This window comes from Felis catus, chromosome D2, assembly GCF_018350175.1.
Source record: "Felis catus isolate Fca126 chromosome D2, F.catus_Fca126_mat1.0, whole genome shotgun sequence".
NCBI classification, from domain to species: Eukaryota; Metazoa; Chordata; class Mammalia; order Carnivora; family Felidae; genus Felis; species Felis catus.
In genome coordinates, this window is record NC_058378.1 from 38,064,619 (window position 1) to 38,082,448 (window position 17,830).

The window sequence follows — 17,830 nt, forward strand, 5'->3', positions numbered from 1 at the left end:
CTGCTCTAGTTTGATCCAGGGGCGTTTTTGAGAATATGGGAGAGTAGACAGACTGCACTTCCCTCAGCAGCCCTCCTAGAAATGTAATTTCCCTCACTGATCGTGGACAAGTAACGGTGGCAGTGAGCTTAAATGTCACTCTTGAATGTCAGTGCAGGCACCCAGCTGCTCTGTGTGGCTGGCAGAGGACAGACCCACACACATGGACAGCCCGAGGGTGGACTGCATATTGCGGTGGCCGCAAAGCTTCAAGAAGTCTTGTTTCTTGATTATAAGGCGGGCTGAGGGACCCTAAGGAGAGACCAGTATGCCCTACCCAAAGTCTACTCAGTCTGTATCACATAGCTGAAAATGTCTAATGTTTTGTCTGAAACAAATATTTTAAAGCAGATGGAACCAGAAGCCTACTTTTGCAAAGATAAAATCCTATGGGCACCCACAGAGAGCTTAACACTTACTAGAGCCGTTTTATCATAACCTTGCAAAAATTAATCTCTTTAGCTTCCCACAGACCACCTGGCGATTTCTTACTATCTTTTCTGAAAGCAAAAAACCCCTAACACTTACTGTTGTTATGTTTAAATAGCCTTAGGTAATATCCACACAGTCCATGGCTCATGGGCCCTTCTCGGTCAGCAGCTGCCCAGGGGTTGAGACCTCCCCCTGAGGTGGTATGGCATTAACCCTAACAGGCTAGAGTGGAGGGCCCTGAGGGGCTCTGGGAGGTCATGGGCTTGGCCAAGGCAACAGGCCTGTCCCTGAAGTCAGATGCTTTCTCTGAAGACTGGTCTTGGGCCAGCGGTTTCTGCAGTGCCACCTCTGCCCACTGGGAGCCCAGCTAACCAAGGGGCTACCAGAGATCCACCGCCCTCTGGCTGCTCCCCGTTCACGAATGCAGCTTCCTCAGGACGACTGCTCCTGTGCGCCAACTCTCTTCCTTCTCCTCGACCAAGCGTGGAATACACGAGGAGTACTGTGCCCCATCGTCATTCTACTCAGAAAGGACTTTTATCAATTTATAAGAACTTAAAAAAATTTTAAGTAACTCTTTAAAAAGCTCTCCAGATTTACTCACTAACTGGGAGTTTGAGACTACACTTTTAGACAGTCAGCTCCTGCAAACCAGAGCAGGGAACCAGACCGGAGAGGGCACTGGAACCGTCTCTCCTGGCGTGGCTCTGCTCGACGGCAGGAGCGTGCAAAGGCACGAGTACGTGCTACGGCCTCGTCTTCCTGCTGCGCCATTCAGCGTGAAGAGCCTCTCTCAGGTTGGTGATTTCCTCCCCAGCCTACTCGTCTAGCTGTGCTTGTGTGCCCTCAGGGAGAGCTCCTGAAAGCCCTCTCGGTCCAGGTGTGGTCATCTCGCGCCAGCTGTTAAAGGCTGCCCCACCTGCTGGCACAGAGAAACCGGAGGAGAGCCCACGGCTGAGCAGACCCGTGGATTTTCACCTGTGAGGAACTCTGAACGCAGAAGGAGTAAGAGAACACACACCTACAACCATTGCTCAGCTTAAGCACTGGAGAGGAGTCTTTCAGCTACCACCCAAACGGACATTGCTTCCAGTGGCTTTGCTGAAAGGAATGACTTTCCTTACACAAAAGTTAGGGCAGATATTCTGAAAGTTAGGTTTAAAAAAAAAAAAAGGCTCATTCTGTAGAAATGAAAACTGAAATAAGCTACTAAGAACTCAACTGAATGAACCCATGCATACTAAAAGAGAACTCACAACACGGCAACTGGCAGGCAATTAATCACACGGTTAAGCGGCAGTTACGTCTTCACACCCTCCGCAGCACAACTGTGGGCACCGGCAGCAGCCTCTGGGGCGGCCAGGGCTCTGTGCCACTCAGGAGTGGCCTCCGTGGCCTCAGATAAATCGGGTTCCGGCCAGTGGATTTTGGACCTGAGCTCATTAGACCGTCAGCCCGCAGAGGGCAAGGACACAGTCATCTGGGTGTCCCCGGGATCTGCAGGGCGTGTGACATATTGAGGGCTAGGAGTGCTCACTGAATACGCACACACTCCTGGTCAGGGAGGCACCCGTAAAACCCTGCAAAAGGCAAGAAGGGAGCCAGAGTGATGAGCAGGGAAGCCGATTGTGCCGGGAGTGAGGCGGAAGCTTGCCGGGGCGGGCAAACAGCCGGACTGCTGCCAAGTTCACCCCTTAAGCTTAGCACTCCCAGCATGCTCAGCACGTTACCTCGTTGTACTTCTCATAGCCTGTCTCAGTTAAGGTCTTTGAGGATAAACAGAATAGTAAATAGGTGAATATAATATAATCATGCATAAACACCAAATCACAATTCTAATTTGTTAAAAAAAAAATGAAAATTTGGGAAAAACCACAAACAAAGGCACCCAGCCCAACCATACTCTGGATTTAAACTTATTGAAATCTGGAAGTCTCTTTTTCGCCTTTCACACCTCAACATAGGAAAAGAAAGAATCAAGGGCATACTTGATTAGAATACTCTTTCAGTTTCACATGACTGTTGTCATTTTTGATATACTGAAAGGGATAGATTCCTGCCAATTTTGTGCTGCATTTGAATCACCCATTGGCACACAAAGGCAACCATTTACCGGCTTCTGTATCCCTCTGCTTTTGATCATAACCGTGATAATAAACAGGAAGGAGCTGCTCCAGCAGGTCAGTGAAATTAAAAAAAACAAAAAAACAATAAACTAACAAAGCCCTAAGAGGTTATCAAGGTAACAGCTCTCTGGAAAAAGGAGGCTGGCTGACTCCATGAACTACTGATCCACACTATGGTAACAGGAAGAGCAATTTATACCACCACCACCAGGTGTGTCTGGCTGGTTAAGGCAGTAGAGCGTGAGACTCTTGACATCCAGGGTGTGGGTTCAAGCCTTGCGTTGGGTGTAGAGATTACTTAAAAATGGAAGTCTTGGGTAGCTCAGTTGGTTAAGCTTCTGACTTCAGCTCAGGTCATGATCTCACGGTTTGTGAGTTCGAATCCCAAGTCGGGCTCAGTGCTGACAGCTCAGAGCCTGGAGCCTATTCGGATTCTATGTCTCCCTCTCTCTCTGCCCCTCCCCTGCTCATGCTCTATCTCTCAAAAATAAATAAACATAAAAATTAAAAAAAAAAAAATGAAGTCTTAAGTTACCAGGATTCGCAATGACTGTGGGAAGAGCTGGTCTGCAAGATGAGACAGCAGGTAAAGGGGTCGATAGGGGGGCAAGGTTAAAAAACAAGAACAACAACAAAAAACAATAGTTCTCTAAAGGAAGTATTTTTCTTCTAGCAGGGTGACACCTGCGTGAGAGACAGACACTAAGAAGGACATGACACGAATTCTTCATGTCGGCTGCTGAGAGTTTGCCTGGGCCATTCCTGAAATTTTTAACAAAGAAAACACTTTTAACACACTCCACCCCACAGCCCCCACCCCTCGCTTATAAAAACCATCTGCCGGCACCGGGCAACAATCTCTTGCTGATGGCCAAGCTGGGTGCTCCCACCAGTAGAGAGCTCACCTGCAGGAAGCTGTCCTGGCAGCAGAGGAACTCCGTCTTCTTCATGATTGACTCCGTGGTCAGGACCAGCTCATTTTTACTCAGCGCAGGCTCGCTCTGACACGGGAAGACTGCCTCAAGTATCAAAAGGAAATAGTGTGATGTGTATGGGGGTGACTGAGGGTGGGGGCAGGATTAAATGAAAGAATTTACAAGAGACAAAATGACTTTTCTCAGAGTGAGCATGATTTTTTCTCACCAATCTATGATTTTTTTTTCTTTCAAAGCATATTTTATATTCTGAAGACAGGATAAACCCACTCCATCTCACATAAAGAGTGAGTGTGACTGATTCAGTGGGTACCGTTCCATTACTTCTCAACCTTCACCCCCATCCCAGATTTGCATTGAAATTATGTATTGATGTTTTTAAAAAAAAAAAAAAAAAAAAATCAACAACAAAAAAATAAAAAAAAACCCAAACATTTCAGGAGTGAAACTACTCCCCTACCCCAAAGCTCACGGGAGTCCCCCAAAGTTTTAAAGGCTGCATATTACCCTAATATATGGGCAAAAGGTGCTAGAAAAACATTCTTGGTACATTTAAGTCATTTCTGTTGGGCAAATTCCTGTAAGTGGAATTGCTGGGTCAAAAGACACCCACATATAAATTCAGATTAGTATTGTCAAACTACCTTTCAAAAAGGTTTTTTAAAATATACCCCTAGTTAAAGCATGTGCTTTAGTAAAAGCTTAAAGCTTGCTTCTTAACACCCACGACTTTTAACACTGGCCAGTAACATGCTTCACTAGATAGAAACCAAAGCCCTCTTCTGTTGGCATTGGATTACTACCAATACTAGACTTTGAAATTGAAAAAATATTTTTCCTTCAAATTTGGGGAAATTATGCAGGGTAACACAAGACGAAAAATACTACCGGTGGCTGGATAGATATAACTCGAGTATTCACTGTGTGTGATACTCCAAAGGATGCCTCCATTGTAAACACACGTCCTTGGAAACACTCTAACCCCAGATATAATGCTAAATCTTACTTTGATGTTGTCCAGAACCCTTTTGAACTCTAAAGGTTCATCTTTTCCCTCCATAGCTGCAGGATCCAAGCCATCTCCCCCGTAAATGAACTGGATAATATCACCCGTAGAGCTTCGGACTGTCAGATCGTATTGTGAGCAAAGATCTTCAAGGGACTTGACAAGCCTTCTCTGAAGGAAGAGGAGGAGAGGAAACAAACGTTCAGCTGCTTTGAGAAGGCCAGTCACGTGTGCAGGGGATGAGATCTGCAATGCTAACTTTCAAGGTCACCAGCACTTTCATCATTTAAAATATTTTATTAGAAATCCCTTAAAAAAGAGTCCCCTGGCCCTTTGGAACAGCAAGACCAGAAGTGACCCGTAAGCCTGTGCAGTGGGATTCAGAATATGCCCAACCTCGAGTGCTTTAGTGTGTTTTTGAATACATGTAATTTAAGGCCCATCACCCCCAAAGGATTCTGTAAACACTAACTGTTTTCCTAGGCCCTTTTGCCCCTTCCCTCTCTTTCTCCCTAAGGTATAAATTAATGCAACAGCTTTACATTTCTAAACACAACTGAATCCAGGACCCCTGTGGGTGGACTTCAATATGAATTACAGAGGATCTCAGGTGCATACCCCCTTCTGGGACCCAGGGGGAAGAAAAGAGAACAGGGATGGCATTGTGTCTGAACCAGCAGGCAGCAGCCATTTCTCACATCTGCTTAGGGAGAACCTTCCACCAGTAGAATGCTCCAGCCAGCAGTGTGATGATGGTGCAGTGAATTAAAGAGAAAGAAATCTTCCTCCAGGCAACCTCAAAACAAAAATCCCTCGTGCCAGAACTAATTTGTTCTAAGTTAACACACTGCTCTGGGAAAGTCATACTCTCTACTTCAAAAAGGTAAAGTCAAAAAATACAGTCAAAAGACATTCTGGCAAGAGTGGTAAAAGCATTTCACAGTCTGTTGGGTTTTTGACAAAAGCAGCACACTCCAAAACTGAAGGGCAATTTCCCATCAAAACGTGATGAAAAGGGGAAGTATTGATGAAGACACACACATATTTATGGAAATAGCTATTTCTATGGACTCCAGTCTGCTCTCACCTTCATCAACCTTGTTTGCTCTGCCTGTCTTATTCACACCTCTGGTTGATCAGTTCTGCTTTCCCAGCCTGCAAAGGGCTGTGCTTCTTAAACTGGGATCCACAGTGGGGACAAAGGGGACTCAAAGCCACAGCAAGTTCACAGCCTAGCAACTGGGAGATTTGACTTTATCTGATGTTATAAGGAGACAGGAACATTGAAAAAATATAAAAGCAAACACAGGTCATGGAAGACAGAGGAGAAAATGATAATCAGGGAATGAAATGAAATCCTCTGCTTGTGGTCTTATATAAGGAAGAATGAAGTTGGGATGTGTTCTTACTTCTCTGCCATTTAGGGATATTTTTATGGCGGTCTGAGAAGGATGGGAACAGGAAGCCCTCTAGTTTCATCCTGTCGCCCTGAGCCTACTGTCCTGGAGCTGCATATATGATGGAGAGCCATCCCTCCAAGTGTCCAAGACCTCCTGCAGGCACCGGAGTAAGTTCTTGGAGTCAGTTAAAATTAAAAAACAAGAGGCTACATAAATAGTTGCCAAGTGAGAAGCAGAGTCCTCTCAATCATTGGGACGTAGGTACTGTCATCCACATCTTCATGGATTAGGAAACAGAGGCCCAGTGAGGCTCAGTAATGTGTCCCCGGATACACTTCCAGTCCACGTTCTCAGTACAGCTTTGGTGAGTGTGGCCCTGGCCTGGTCTGAATCATTTAAGGCATAAGGGATGAAGTGAACATATTACCTTTTTATGCTGTTTATTTCCAGGGCTCCCGCATTTCCCAATTATTCTTTTTAAATACTAAGACTCGATATGTGACAGTTCATGTACAAAATATGTAAACACTCAGCAGTCAAAATCCTCGGAACCCTGTCCTGCTCTGCCGCTAATGGCCTACATTTCTTCAAATTACCTGCATGTATCCCGTTTCAGCAGTCTTTACAGCTGTGTCGACTAGACCTTCCCGGCCAGCCATTGTGTGGAAGAAAAACTCGGTCGGTGTCAAACCGGAATAAAAGCTATTAGCCACAAAGCCTTTGGCAGCTGGGAGCTAAAGAGAGGTGGGGAAAAAAGAAAAGCCAGACAAAAAACCTTCAAGGTCCACAACTTCAAACCTCATTCAAATCACAAAATGCCCCACCTTTAGACTATAAATACCTGGCCAATGCACGCTTATGAAGGGGCAGACTTTACACGCCCTTTCTGAAAGGAGAAAGAACTTGGCATAAACCATCCTTCCCAGAGACAAGGAGGGTGAGCTCCCAGGCAGGGCAGGTGCTGGTGCCAGTAGCAGGCAAGTGGACCAAGCAGTTTGAATGCCCCCAGCCTCCCCTTTAAATGTGTCAGGCTCCCTTAGAACTCTGAGCCTGACATGCACAGATGGGCACCATTCCAGTGACCACTTGGCTCTCTGACTTCTAGTGAATTCTGATCTTGGACAGAGTCCCTAAAATGTTCCTCAGACTGTATGATACAGAAAATACCTACACATTCCCAGTACAGCAGTCCTGTCTCCCCGGGAGTTGGGGGGGGGGGGGGTGGGTGGACAGAAACCCCACAGTCCCATAGGATAAGAGCAGCTGCAGTATCTGTGCTTTAATGGGAATAAGCGCTGACTCCAAATCCAGAACCTGAGTGACCAAACCTACTCTAAGTTCCTCACCTAGACTTAAAAGTTGTCTGTCCCTGAGTCCCAGAAGAAGCCTAGCACAGATTTGTCTATTTCTGCTTATACCAGTGCCCAAACCACCAGCGCCACTGAAACCCAGAGGTCATTTAAAAACCGAGTTTGAGAAGTCGAGAGGAAAATCTGGACTTTCCTGGTCGTTTTAGTGTGGTTCATATTATCACTATTTTAAAATCCCCATACTTTGATGTCAGTGTTCCCATAATCACACATTGATCAGACGTGAGGTATCTATAGATTTTGATTATTGGAAAGGACCTTGAAATCCTCCCTCTTGGAGAGAAAACAAGAGGGCATTGATCAAGTTTGGTAGCAGCAAATCTAACAAGGCTCCCACACGACTCTGTAGGGGTTGGAGAGGGAAGGCCCCAGAGGAGCCCGCCCACACACGCCCCCTCTGGGAGCGCTGGCAGCACAGGGCTCCCAATACTCTTCCGCACTCCCCACGGTTGCCCTCCAAAGTTCTGTCTTAACCACTACTACTTACCTTTGAGTGTTTTTCAAAGTGAGGCAAGGACCTGTTTTCAAAGCCATCTGGCACTCGAGAGCCACTGATGGCTTGCTGTCCTACACAGGCGATCATCTGTGATATGTTAATGAAAGAACCTGGGGAAACAGGTCAGGAATGTAACATTTGTTTACCGAACCACGTTAATTGAAGCACAAGAAGATCCGTGGGATGAAACAGGAATATGACAGCGCAGGCTCACGGTCTAGAGAGAGTAAGAGCCAAAACGAGAATAATACAGGGTGGAGCCCTCAGCAACAGAAGAAAAGCTGAGGGAGAGCTGCAGGGCTCAGCAGGGAGTGTAAGCACTTTGGGGCTGGAGGAAAGACTTGCAGGGAAGAGTCTGCCACCAGGCTGAACTTCTGGAGGACATTACAATGTGGATATAAGAAGGGATGAGGGGAGAGATTCCAAAGGAAGTAGAAAAGTGGGAAGCAAAGACACAGGAATGGGAAAGTGGGGGGCATGCTCACCAGGAGCAGGAAGGTGAACACTGCAGGGGGCGGGAGGGAAGCAGCAAAGTTGGACTTTATTCTGCCAAAAAAATTTACAGAAATAGAAGCATGGAGGTTTTGAATCTGAATGCAGTACCATGAAACTTAACGCTTTAGGTCCTAGACAACTATGAAATTAAAGCATTTACCATATCACTAAATACATTAATTTAGAAAGCTTTTTTAATTTTTTATTATTTTTTTAACTTTTATTTTTTTAACATCTATTTATTTTTGAGACAGAGAGAGACAGAGCATGAATGGGGGAGGATCAGAGACAGAGGGAGACACAGAATCTGAAGCAGGCTCCAGGCTCTGAGCTGTTAGCACAGAGCATGACGTGGGCTCAGAGCCTGGAGCCTACTTTGGATTCTGTGTCTCCCTCTCTCTCTGCCCCTCCCCTGCTAATGCTCTGTCTCTGTCTCTCAAAAATTAAGTAAACGTTAAAAAAATTAAAAAAAAAATAGGGGGGCGCCTGGGTGGCTCAGTTGGTTGGGTGACCGACTTCGGCTCACGTCATGATCTCGCAGTTTGTGAGTTTGAGCCCTGCGTCGGGCTCTGTGCTAACAGCTCAGAGCCTCGAGCCTACTTTGGATTCTGTGTCTCCCCCTCTCTCTACCCCTCCCCTGCTCACGCTCTGTGTCTCTCTGTCTCTCAATAATAAGCGTTAAAAAAAATAATTTAAAAAAATTAAAAAAAAATAGGAGTTAAATGTCTAAGATGTAAATAATTAAGTCTCTTTCTATACATAGGATTTAAAAAGATATGCCCTGGGGCACCTGAGTGGCTCAGTTGGTTGAGCGTCCAACCTCAGCTCAGGTCATTATCTCACGGCTCATGGGTTCGAGTCCCATGTCGGGCTCTGTGCTGACAGCTCAGAGCCTGGAGACTGCTTCAGATTTTGTGTCTCCTCTCTCTCAAAAATAAATATACATTAAAAAAATTTTTTTAATAAAAAAAGATATGCCTTTATATATATTTTTAATATGTACATATTTATATATTAAATATACATATATTTATTTTTCGAGAGAGACAGAGGACACGAGTGGGGTAGGGGTAGAGACAGAGGAAACAGAGAATCCCAGGCAGACTCTGTGCTAAGAGCATGGAGCCGGACACGGGGCTCTGACTTACAAACCTCAAGGATCATGACTTCAGCTGAAACCAAGAGTCGGATGCTTAACCAACAGACCCACCCAGGTGCCCCAAGACATACCCTTATAAATGAATGCTCTGCATTTTCTGGGAGAAAACCTGTCAACCCATACAGAGAATGCAATGAGGGCAGTTGGTGGAGGAGCGCACACCTTTGGAGCCGCAAAGAGCCATGGTGAGTGGGCTATTGCTCTTATCCAGTTCCCGGAGGCAGGCACTGCCCGCGTGGTCGCGGATCACAGACAGCTCCTTCAGGATCAGAGCCTGGAGGGAAAAAGCGAGGTGCATGAGGACTCTGCTGATTACCAACATTCAACCTGACATTTATTTATTTATTTTATTTTATTTATTTATTTTTTCAACCTGACATTTAATGAAATCTGACAAAATTTAAGCCAGATGTCAGATTTCCAATAGAGAAAGGGTTTCGAGCTTTTGAAGATCAATATGCCTTATCTATAAAGACCCTAACCTTCCACAAGGAAGGAAAGGTTCCAAATCAGTGTTTAAGGTAAAAATGATTAGTAACAAAGTCTTGAAAAATCCTTTAAATGGCCCCTAAGGCAGAAAGTATATAGCATGTGTATAGCATCCTCTATAATATGTCTGTATACATATCAACTGTACATGCACACGTAGGCCCAAATACACTTAGGAACAGAAGCTACCGTGTAGTATGTAGTAATGGAAAACTGTTTATGCTAATTCTAAAATTTACCTCTTATTTTTACCTTCCAAGCACACATGTGAATTCCCACAAGTTAAGCGTGTGATGAGGTGACTCTACAGGAATATTCTAGTCCATGAGCTCATCCACAAGGTGTCCTTTCTCAGCTCACAGAGAGGGTGCTAAATCAGTTACGAGTCATGGTTCCACTAAAAACAAATGCTGCTGGAGCCTCAAGTAAATTCCTAGGTAAGTGCCAGTGAGGAACATCCATTTCTCTCTCTCTCTCAAGACTCAGAGAGATTAATCAAAAAACTGCTAGAACTGATAACATGAATTCAGCAAAGTCGCAGGATATAAAATCAATTTACAGAAATTGGTTGCATTTCTATACACCAATAATGAAGCAGCAGAAAGAGGACTTGCTCTCATTGCAATTGCACCACAACCCATAAAATACCTAGGGATAAACCTAACCAAAGAAGTGGAAGATCTATACGTTGAAAACTATAGGAAACTTATGAAAGAAATTGAAGAAGACAATTCTGACAATTTTCCTTTTTGGAAAAACATTCCATGCTCATGGATCAGAAGAACAAATATTGTTAAACTGTCAATACTATCCAAAGCAATCCACATGTTCAATGCAATTCCTATCAAAATAACACCAGCATTCTTCACAGAGCTAGAACAAACAATTCTAACATTTGTATGGAACCAGAAAAGACCCCGAATAGTAAAAGTAATGTTGAAAAAGAAAACCAAAGCTGGGGGCATCACAATTCCGGACTTCAGACTATATTACAAAGCTGTAATCATATGGTACTGGCACAAAAACAGACACATAGATCAATGGAACAGAATAGACAACCCAGAAGTGGACCCACAAATGTATGGCCAACTAATCTTCGACAAAGCAGGAAAGAATATCCAATGGAATAAAGACAATCTCTTCAACAAATGGTGTTGGGAACACTGGACAGCAACATGCAGAAGAATGAACACAGACCACTTTCTTACCATACACAAAAACAAACTCAAAACGGATGAAAGACCTAAAAATAAGACAAGAAGCCATCAAAATCCTAGAGGAGAAAACAGGCAAAAGACCTCAGCTGCAGCAACTTCTTACTTGATAAAGGCAAGGTAAACAAAAGCAAAAATGAACTACCGGGACCTCATCAAGATAAAAAGCTTCTGCACAGTGAAGGAAACAATCAGCAAAACTGAAGGAATGGGCAACTGAAGGCAACTGAAGGAATGGGAGAAGATTATTTCCAAATGGCATACCAGATAAAGGGTTAGTATCCAAAATCTATAAAGAACTTACCAAATTCAATACCAAAAAACAAATAATCCAGTGAAGAAATGGGCAAAAGAAATGAATAGACACTTTTCCAAAGAAGACATCCAGATAGCTAATAGACACATGAAAAGAAGCTCAACATCACTCATCATCAAGAAAATACAAATCAAAACCACAATGAGATACCACCTCACACCTGTCAGAATGGCTAAAATTAACAACTCGGGAAACAACAGATGTTAGCGAGGATGCAGAGAAACGGGAACTGCTTTTGCACTGTTGATGGGAATGCAAACTGGTGCAGCCACTCTGGAAAACAGTATGGAGGTTCCTAAAAAATTAAAAATAGAACTACCCTACAATCCAGCAAATGCACTACTAAGTATTTATCCAAAGGATACAAAAATGCTGATTCGAAGGGGCACATGCACCCCAATGTTTATTGCAGCACTACTGACAATAGTCAAAGTATGGAAAGCCCAAATGTCCATCGACTGATGACTGGATAAAGATGTGGTGTATATGTATGTGTGTGTGTATGTACACACACACATACACATACACACACACGATGGAAAATTACTTGGCAATCAAAAAGAATGAAATCTTTGCCATTTGCGACAATGTGGATGGAACTCGAGTGTATTATGCTAAGTGAAATAAGTCAGAGAAAGATAAAAATCCTATGATGTCACTCATTTGGAATTTAAGAAACAAAACAGATAAACATAGGCGAAGGGAAGCAAAAATAAGATAAGTAGAGCGAGGGAGACAAACCATAAGAGACTTAAATACAGAGAACAAACTGAGGGTTGCTGGTGGGGTATTGGGTGGGGGGATGGGCTAAATGGGTGATGAACATTAAGGAGGGTACTTGTTGGGATGAGCACTGGGTTTTCATGTAAGTGATGAATCACTAAATTCTATGACTGAAATCATTATACACTATATGCTAGCTAACTGGGATTTAAAAAGTAAAAAAATAAATTAAAAGACTCAGTGAGATTAAGAATGAGCTAATGGTGAATGGTGCCTACAACTCTGCTTTCTTCCTATTTCACAAAAAATTCATGTCATCAGCAAATTTCTTATTGCTTATCCATTTTTCCACACTTAGGTGAGTTAAAGCTCTGAGCCATGGGCTGCAGGGGAGACAGAAGAAAGCCAGGTGAAATCCTGGTGCAGTCAGACTGCCGACCCAGGCTGCCTGAGAGAATGCAGAGCTCCCAAAGGCTGTTCCTCATTCTGATTCTGACCCTTGCTCGGCACGTTCTCAGCTAACCTAGTTTCTAATGTGACAGGGGAAGCAGATAAGCATGTGATATGAATTTTCCCTCTTCTGTGCCCAAGTCTCTTTTGAAGACCATCCATTGATTTTTATTTTTTTAAAGATTTGATTTTTAAGTAATCTCTATATCCAATGTGGGGCTCAAACCTACAACCCTGAGATCAAGAGCTGCACGCTCTACCGACTGAACCAGCTAGGTGCTCCTTCAAAGACCATCCGTTTAAAGAGCTGCGGTTGCCAGTCTCTACTCCAAAGATGCTAGAAATAGAAAGGGCACAAGCATGTGAGTACCAGTTACAGAAGGGGCCTAAGTGTGACGCTGGAACAAGAGCAGCCCCATGTGGTCAAGTGAACCGATGGCCCTGTTTTCACCACCTAGAACGTGAAAGCTGCTAGGGATGTAAAGGATCTGACTGAAGGCCCTCCCCTTGTTAAACGAGAACACACACACGTCGCACAGGGCTGACCTGGGGCTAAAGGCACTGCCTTTACTTCCTCCTCCCTTCTGCTACCTTCTCTTCAGGCTTGCAGCACAGCCCTGTGGGCATGAAGCGGCTAACCCACCCGAGGAGCAGACTCACCTCTAGAGTCTCCTCAGCGGTGCAACCAGGCTGCTGCTGCAGCTTTCCTGTGTTTAGGGCTTCAATGTATTCATCACATTTTTTATAGCCAGCGTTCAGCAACTCATACTTGGCCTTTAGCAACCCTTGACCAGGTGTGACGTCACCAATCCCGATGGAGAATCCACGGTTTGCTGCAGAATAGTGGGCAGGTAGAGCAGAAAGAGAGTGCCATGGATGTTAGTCAACCCACTATATACAAACCAGTTTATACCTTGAGAGAATATATCATGACCCAATTAAATAAAAATGTATCAGTCTGTAGAGAGTTACATCAAAATGACCAAGACTCACTGAATCCTGTCAGAGACGTTACAACCCAGTGGGGAGCAAGTACTGTCCCCAACTAACTATGATATACAGCAGACCAATATTAAATACCAAAAAGCAGCTGGACAAAGTCAGCAATGGAAAACGAGCCATCTGACTTCTTGTTCTAAGACATCATCTCAGATACCTTTCTGCCCACACCCCCTTCCTTCTTCAGAAATCCTCCCCAAACACAGAAAAACCCCACCTTTGAGGGAACTACACATGGTCAATAATCCCAACGCTAACATATGTAGAAAATGGGTGGATGAGAGGCACCTGGCTTAGCAGGGTGGGGAAGGGACACCTAAGAGTGGCTGTGGAAATGAGGACCCATGAGTCTGGAAATGCTCAGAAACTATACTGCCAGCTTCTGCAGATGCTGGAGACAACGTATGTGTTGGAGATAAGGAAACCTGATGGAAAACCAGTATTTTCCTGTGGAAGATGAGACTTTATGTCCCAGTATACGGAATTAGAGAGCTCTAGACTGAGGGATCCTAAGTGCAAACAGAGAGGGAGGACTGTAAAGCAGGGCATGAGGTCTGTATATACCATGACTGTGATTCCTTAGTCCCTTTCCCTGGCCACATCCCAGAATCCTGAGAAGCAGGTCTCAACTTTGGATGGGAGACTGAGAGTGGAAGATATGTCCCTGGAGAAACCAAGCCTCCCTAGAGAAAAGTATTACTGACAGGGCTATTTGGTAGTTCCTCAATGAAAATGTTGCCTTGCAGCTCAATCAAGGGGCTGAGAAGTCCATCAACCAATAGCCTCCATCCATTTCCAATCGGTGTTTGGTGTCTCACTCCCCAAAATATGAATGGAGAGCCAGGGACCACCAGATTAAAAAAAAAACCATAACGTTTATTTGTTTTTGAGAGAGAGAGAGAGAGAGAGAGAGAGGGAGAGAGAGACAGAGCACAAGTGGGGGAGGAGCAGAGAGAAGGAGACACAATCTGAAGCAGGCTCCAAGCTCCGAGCTATCAGCACAGAGTCCAACGCAGGGCTCGAACTGACAAAATGTGAGATCATGACCTGAGCCAAAGTCTGACGCTTAGCCAACTGAGCCAACCAGGTGCCCCTGGGACCACCAGACCTCTGAGAAAAGTCTTCAACATGAAAGACTAAAGACAACAAATGCACAGAAAAACAAAACTAAAGAGAAAATTCAGGGAGCAGATTAATCTATGAAAAACATTGTCTCTGATAGAGAAGAGGTATCTGGAGATCAAGAACAGGAAGTCTACAAAAAAAAAAACAAACCCAAAAACCAAAATCTACCTGCAAATAAGAAACATGGAAAATATAGTTGGAAGTGAAATAAATGATAGTTAAAAAAAAAAAAAAAATCAGGGGCGCCTGGGTGGCGCAGTCGGTTAAGCGTCCGACTTCAGCCAGGTCACGATCTCGCGGTCCATGAGTTCGAGCCCCGCGTCGGGCTCTGGGCTGATGGCTCAGAGCCTGGAGCCTGTTTCCAATTCTTTGTCTCCCTCTCTCTCTGCCCCTCCCCCGTTCATGCTCTGTCTCTCTCTGTCCCAAAAATAAATAAACGTTGAAAAAAAAAAATTAAAAAAAAAAATCAATAGAGGAATTCACTTAAATTTTTTTTTTAACTTTATTTTTGAGAGCGCGAGCATGAATGGGGGAGGGGCAGAGAGCAACTGAGGGGAGGAGAGAAGAATCCCAAGTAGGCTCTGCAATGTCAGCACAGAGCCCAGGGGGAACTCATGAACTGTAAGATCATGACCTGAACCAAAACCAAGAGTTGGATGCATAACCAACTGAGCCACCCAGGTGCCCCGAGGAACTCACTTTTAATTTTTTATTTATGTATTTACTTTTGAGAGAGAAAGAGAGAGAGAGAGAGAGAGGTGTGAGTGGGGGAGGGGCAGAGAGCGAGGGAGACACAGAATCTGAAGCAGGCTCCAGGATCTGAGCTGTCAGCACAAAGCCCAACGTGGGGCTTGAACTCACGGACCATGAGATCATTACCTGAGCTGAAGTTGGCCCACTTAACTGACTCAGCCACCCAGGCACCCCCTAATTTTTTTTTAATGTTTTTTATTTATTTTTGAGAGAGAGAAAAACAGAACGCGAGCAGGGGAGGGGCAGAGAGAGAGGGAGACACAGAATCCGAAGCAGGCTCCAGGCTCTGAGCTATCAGCAGAGCCCAATGTGGGGCTCAAACTCACAAACTGTGAGATCATGACCTGAGCTGAAGTTGGTCACTTAACTCACTAAGCCACCCAGGTGCCCCTCTAGGAAATCATTTTTAAAAGTTAAACTGAGGGGCACCTGGCTTGCTCAGTTGGTTAAATGTCCTGACTCTTGCTTTCAGCTCAGGTCATGATCTCACGGTTCATGGGATTGAATCCCCCTTACTGGGCTCTTTGCTGACAGTGCTGGAGCCTGCTTGGGATTCTCTTTCTCCCTCTCTCTGCCTCTTCCCCCACCCAAATAAATAAAATTAAAAAAAAAAAAAAAAAAAAGATAAAGTGAATCCAGAAACAAAGAAATGGACAACAGAGAAAAGAAGGTAAGAAAAATCATAGTCAATCTAGAAGCTCTACTTACAAAATGAACAAAAATTCCAAAAAGAACAGAGAAAGTTAAGGTGAGAAAATTATCAAACAAAAACAAAATTTCCACAACCAAAGGACACATGGAGGCAGATTAAGAGAGCTTACAGAGTGCCCAACACAATGAATGAAAAAAAGACTCCTACCAAGCGTCTACAGTGTGAACTTCCAGAACAAAGAGGATTTGCAAAGCTTCCAAAATGAAGACACATACAAAAGTTGAAAATAAGAATAGAAATACACTTTCACGGCAACTCTGTAGAGCAGTACCTTCAAAATTCTGACGAAAAATAAAATTCAATCTAGAGCTCTATACCCAGCCACACAATCTTCAAGTGTAAGGGTGGAAATGGAACGTTTTTGGGCACGTAAAAACCTGCACGTATGGCATGCTCAGAGATGGGCCAACAAAGGAAACAGAACAGTGCAAGGAGAGAAGGGAAACACAGAGTAACCCAGCAGAGCTGAGCTGTGAGGGCCCAGAGGGCCATAGGTGGAGCGCAGGTACCTTGGAAGCAGCCTGTGGAGGGCCCTTGTCTAACAACCCTGTCTGACTGGCATCGTGGAGCTACTGGGCATTTTGAGACAAGAATTCAAGAGCAAGTTCAAATCTGAAACCAGGCAAGTCAGTACTGAGCTGATCCCATTCTGTAAGTCCCAAATGATTCAGCCTGGAGTAAGTCTCCTTTCCTGTGTGCGGGTATGTGTGTGGCATGTGGGGGCTGGGGGAAGGAAACAAAGGTAAAAGAACAAACTAACGCACAGCCCTGAAACCCAAGCAACCACCACCATACGCCGAGGACGCTGGAGATACTCACAGAGGTAGACAGGAGCCAGCCTGGCAAGCCGTGACATTGCATCGGCAGCTTCGTTCTGCCCCCAGTCTCGCAGCAAAATGTAAAAAATATTGTTCTTTGATCCTGATCCCAACGTTCCCTTGTCCATGCTGCCACTCATCAACTCACTGTTCTGGATGGTAACGTCTGCAAGGACAGCAAAGATTGGGCACTTGAATAATTACTTACTACTCAGCCTCGTTCCAACGTGGGGCAGTGGAGAAAGCATGCTCCCATTATGAAAATTAAAGCAAAGCAAAGCAAAATTCTCTCAAAATTTTTTGAGGGGAAAAAGAGAGAAATCTAGGGACTTTTGAAAAGCATGAAAAGCCTAGTGGTTTACCTTACAGTCCTAACTCTGAAAAGTACTACAGGACCCTCATTTTCAACTGTGAACTATAAGTGACAGCACCGAGCACTTATCCTGTGTCACAGGGATGTTGTGAGCATCTGATGAAATCACATGCCACAAACTACTCCATAAACTGTAAAGCACTTTGTTATTCCCCAAGATGATGAAAACTGATGATACCACCATGAAGAGCCTATACAACAAAATGGAATTACATGGAGATGAAACAAAATACAATCTAAAACAAGAAAGCCAAAACACCTGAAAGACCAGAGGTGTGTTTTCTTTTTTCAGACTTTTTTTTTTTAAATTTTATTTTATTTTTTTCAACGTTTATTTATTTTTGGGACAGAGAGAGACAGAGCATGAATGGGGGAAGGGCAGAGAGAGAGGGAGACACAG

The 17,830-nt window shown here is 44.3% G+C and overlaps 1 protein-coding gene across 1 annotated transcript in view; it reads right to left on the reverse strand.

The window, feature by feature from the left end:
• The window catches only part of POLR3A (RNA polymerase III subunit A), a 52,221-nt gene that overhangs the window by 9,268 nt on the left and 25,123 nt on the right, over positions 1-17,830 (reverse strand). The window contains exons 15-21 of the mRNA XM_003994087.5: positions 17,059-17,223; positions 13,311-13,483; positions 9,621-9,732; positions 7,796-7,914; positions 6,535-6,672; positions 4,539-4,709; positions 3,503-3,616 (exon numbers count right to left, since the gene is read on the reverse strand). Coding sequence (XP_003994136.1) covers positions 3,503-3,616; positions 4,539-4,709; positions 6,535-6,672; positions 7,796-7,914; positions 9,621-9,732; positions 13,311-13,483; positions 17,059-17,223 — 992 coding nt within the window. The remainder of the gene's footprint in view (positions 1-3,502; positions 3,617-4,538; positions 4,710-6,534; positions 6,673-7,795; positions 7,915-9,620; positions 9,733-13,310; positions 13,484-17,058; positions 17,224-17,830) is intronic.